At 37.2% G+C, this 4,176-nt stretch overlaps 1 protein-coding gene across 4 annotated transcripts; it reads left to right on the top strand.

Moving 5' to 3' along the window:
• The first annotated feature begins 264 nt into the window (after positions 1 to 264).
• Positions 265 to 3,666, top strand: LOC149545979 (disease resistance protein Roq1-like). 4 transcript variants are annotated; one of them, XM_089790925.1, is made up of 5 exons: positions 265 to 942; positions 1,093 to 2,230; positions 2,330 to 2,397; positions 2,543 to 2,596; positions 2,725 to 3,666. In XM_089790925.1, exons 1-4 carry the CDS (start codon positions 272 to 274, stop codon positions 2,547 to 2,549), a joined length of 1,884 nt encoding a protein of 627 aa, XP_089647051.1. In that variant the 5' UTR covers positions 265 to 271; the 3' UTR covers positions 2,550 to 2,596; positions 2,725 to 3,666. The 4 variants fall into 4 exon arrangements, with proteins under 4 accessions (XP_089647051.1, XP_089647048.1, XP_089647047.1 ...); XM_089790922.1 differs by having other exon boundaries at positions 1,099 to 2,230; positions 2,330 to 2,596; XM_089790921.1 differs by having other exon boundaries at positions 285 to 942; positions 2,330 to 2,596.
• Positions 3,667 to 4,176: the final 510 nt, after the last annotated feature.

Here is a 4,176-nt window from a genome sequence, read left to right as displayed (position 1 = left end):
TCTCTTTTAAAATAAAGAGACGCAGAGAGGAAAGTGAAAATAATAATAATAATAATAATAAATAGAAAATTAAATTATTGATAGAAATACAAAAAAATAAATAAAGATACTCTTATAAAATCATGCCCGTCGCTTTATGGGTCTGCTGAACAGTCGTGGTCACTAGTCCGAACCTTTATAAGAAAAACAATAGATGGAAATAGAAGAAACCACAAATAATCACGAAGTCAAGGGGAAAAGTATAATAATGAAGGATAAGTACAGTATATGAATGGACGAAAATCGAGCAAAACACACGGTACTTATGAGTTCAAGTCAAATAAAAAATGTTGTTTTGCATTATGCACGAAAGTCTTTTTGGTGTGCATTAATTCCCATCAGTATTGTAAGTTTCATTCTTCCATCAATGGCTTCTACCCCATCTCACTATGGAAATACAGGGCATAATGCTTTCTCTGGAATTGAACGTCATGGCATAAGGAGGAAGGTCTCTGAGTCTACAAGATTGTTTGATGTGTTCATCAACCACAGAGGTCCCGATGTCAAGGAAACTCTGGCTATTCATCTCTACAATTCTCTTCGGGAGATGGGAATACGAGGGTTTCTTGACTCGCAAGAGAAAGAACTTGGAGATTCTTTTACTTCCACCATTGAGAATGCCATCCGCTCTGCCTCAGCTCACATAGCTATATTTTCAAAAGGATATGCCGAGTCCCCCTGGTGTTTGGTAGAGCTGGTTCTCATGCTACACAGCCAAGCTAAGATCATCCCTGTGTTTTACGGTGTGGAGCCTTGGGAACTCCGACACATAGAGAAGGGAGTGTATTCTAATGCATTCAATGATTACAGAAAGAAATCCAGGTACTTGGACAAGCTTGAGGAGTGGGAGGAAGCGCTCCAATCCGTGTCCTTTACGGTGGGATATGAACTCCACAATTCAGAGTATGATTGCTGTCATTTGTAGAATAATTTGTATTTTTTTTTTAGCTTTTCTTAAACAATACTTAATTTTACCCATTAGAATTTGTTCCTCGTCAGATTGTCTCGCAATTTTTTAGTTTCCCTATCAATTATAGTTTTCTTTCTGCAAAGCTTTAGAGACTGTGAAGGCATAGTGTCGGCGGTGCAGAAAGAAGTACACCGGACAAAATCTTTGCATGTTGCCAAATACCCAGTAGGGTTTGATAAGCTTGTACGTGATTTTGAAACGAGTTGCCTTGATGAACTTGTGAAAGATCTAGAAAGGCAGAAGAATGTGAAAGAAGAAGGTAACGGAGAGGCCAATATTGTAGCCATTTTTGGAATGGGCGGAGTGGGAAAAACAACATTAGCAAAAGAGTTGTTCAACCAAAAGCGTGTCCAGTATTCTCGGTCATGTTTCCTGTTTGATATCCGTGAAGCCTCTACAAAAGGGGAATTGCCTTGTTTGCAAATTAAACTCCTCAGAGAGCTCTTCCATGAGAATCCCCCCAGTTTTCATAGTACAGAGGAAGGAACAAGCTATATCAAGCATTGTATAGAAAGGAGCAGTTTTTTAAGCTTCCTGATAGTTCTAGATGATATTGATAATGTAGAGCAGTTAGATGTTCTATTTCCCATGGATATGCTGCATAAATTCAACAATAGCCTGGTTATTGTTACAACCCGTGATGTAGGAGTGCTAGTAAGGGCAGGAATAACCTTTGGGTATAATCTAAAAGGAATGAACAGAAATGATGCAGAAGAGCTTTTTTGTTGCTATGCATTTGGTGAACCCCAACCAGCTATGGGATACGAGGATGTGGTAGAAGCTTTCATGGACATCTGTGGAGGTTTGCCTCTGTCTCTTCAAGTTCTGGGGAGGCATGTTCATGGTAAAACAAAGGACTATTGGTGGTTGGAATTTAATAAAGCTCGTAAGGTGCTGCCTTACGACATAAAGAAGAGACTCAAAATAAGCTTTGATGCTTTAGACAGCGAGGAAAAGCAAATTTTCATGGATATTGCATGTTTCTTTATAGGAAAATCAAAGAGCATGGCAGTACAGGTGTGGGATGGATCTGGCTGGAGTGGCCAACATGGATTGCAAACACTCAAAAATAGATGTCTGGTTGAAGAAATTGTTGACTATTCTGACCAGGATTGCATTTTACTAAGAATGCATGATCACCTGCGGGATTTAGGAAGAGAAATGGCAAATGAATTGACTTTTCCTCTTCGCCTATGGCGCCCTCAAGATCTTAAATCTTTGGTATAGTTCTTGTTTGTTCCAGATGAAGCTTATATTTATAATGCTTAAAACTCTTGCTTCATATTCCAGCACAAGTATGAGCTGCTTATGTGAATGCAGGAAGCTAAGGGATTTCGAGGCATTCTAGCTCAAACCAAAGGGAGGTGTTTCAATTCCATTTTTGACAGGTCAATGAATTCTCAAATCACGTATTTTTTAGGGGAATCAGACGATTGTGCTGAGAAATCAGCTATTTTGCTATGGCTTCAGCTTGGTCTGGATCATAAGGAGCATGCATGTATTCCTAAATGGCTTCCTCTTCAAAATTTGCAGACCTTAAGAATACGTGGTGGCATTTTCAAAAGATTGTGGAAGAATCACCAACAGGTATTTTATTCCTATCTATGGGCAATTGATCTGTCATTAATGTGATAATGGAATGCATTGTACTTTCAAAATTTCTGCATTATTGTTTAGAATCCAAAAGTTTGAAACAATATTTTTTTTAATTTCAGCCACCTCTCCACCTGAAAGAGTTGCAGATTTCTCAAACGGTTTTGAAGGACTTTCCTGATTTATCAGGAATATCAAATAATTTGGAAAAGGTAGTCCTATCTGGCTCAGAATGGCCAGTCCAAGGTGTTTCTTTATTGCAGTTTCTGGGAATGAACCTTAGTAGCTTAGACTTGAGATATTCTGTATTGCATGGAGAACTGGTTTCTTATAATGGGGGAGAAAGGACTGCTATTAAGACTTTGGATATCAAGAATTTCAAACTAATTGGGGAGGTGGTGTTCAATAATGGGGGAGAGTGTAGTACTGTTAGGTCCCCCATGAGAAGCCTTGAAAATCTGAATCTTAGCAACCAGACACTTGTAACCAAGTTCTCAATCAATGGAAATCACTGTACCAGCCTCCAATCTCTTAGAATTCAACACATGCAAAATCTAATTGAAGTGGACTTAATAAGCATAAAAACATTGACTTGTCTGAAGGTTGACAATTGTAAGCGTTTGAAAAGATTGTCAGGATCATGTACAAGTCTGGTAGTATTTGAGATTAGTCAATGTCCTGAACTGGAGGATTTAATCCTTGGCCATCTGAGGTGTGCGGAAAGGATTTCCATTGTGAGTTGCACTCAATTGAAAACTGTAACAGGAATATCTGGTCCGATGAAAGTTTCCAAAAGTGAACATTGTGAATATTTCTAGAGTCACGGTTTTCCCTGCTGACCTGCCTTGAAAAAATTATAATTATAAACGGTGAATAATTGAAAAGCATGTCAGGAATGTTCAGATATGTGAAGTCCAACAGTCACATAGTCATATTCAGTTAGTAAAACTCTTCAGTTCCCCTGTTCTGAACTCTTTGCTTGCCCTCAAGAGTTTTACAAAAAATTGGGGATTGAAAGTTTTAATTGATATGAAAAATCGCTCCTAATAAAAGGACATTCATTATGATTGTTGTCTATTTGGTGAATTGCACAGTTCTTTGTGTTTCTGTACATATTGTTGTATTTGAATTTTGTTATCTCTGTTTTCTAATTGCTGTTTGCTAACAAATGAACCATTTACTCATCAAGGAATACATCTTAGGGTATGCTTGTATATCCTAACATTATTAACTGTCCTGTGTTTGAGGATATCAATCTTGCCATTTTGAATTTGTTGGAATCTTTTACTGTAAAAAAATTGTAAATAATTGAAAAGTGTGTCAGGTTTACTGAACTTCAGGAAGCATATTTCAACATTTATATCTGTTATGTGCTTAGGGAATGAATTTTTGCTAGTTTGAGTTGCCTGCAATATATTACAATTGAAAATTGTATAAATCAAATAAAATGTGTCAAGATTGTTTGGTTTGGGGAAACATGCAGATTTGAAAATTCATAATTGTTAAAACCTTAAAGAATGTTTTTCCAACCCCAAGTGACTTAATAATCTTTCAATTGTAAATTGCAAGAAATT

Source organism: Cupressus sempervirens, chromosome 7 (genome assembly GCF_028749045.1).
Source record: "Cupressus sempervirens isolate cs-2001-9-10 chromosome 7, ASM2874904v1, whole genome shotgun sequence".
NCBI classification, from domain to species: domain Eukaryota; kingdom Viridiplantae; phylum Streptophyta; class Pinopsida; order Cupressales; family Cupressaceae; genus Cupressus; species Cupressus sempervirens.
Note: the sequence above shows the minus strand (reverse complement) of the source record. Positions and strands in the feature narration are given on the sequence as shown.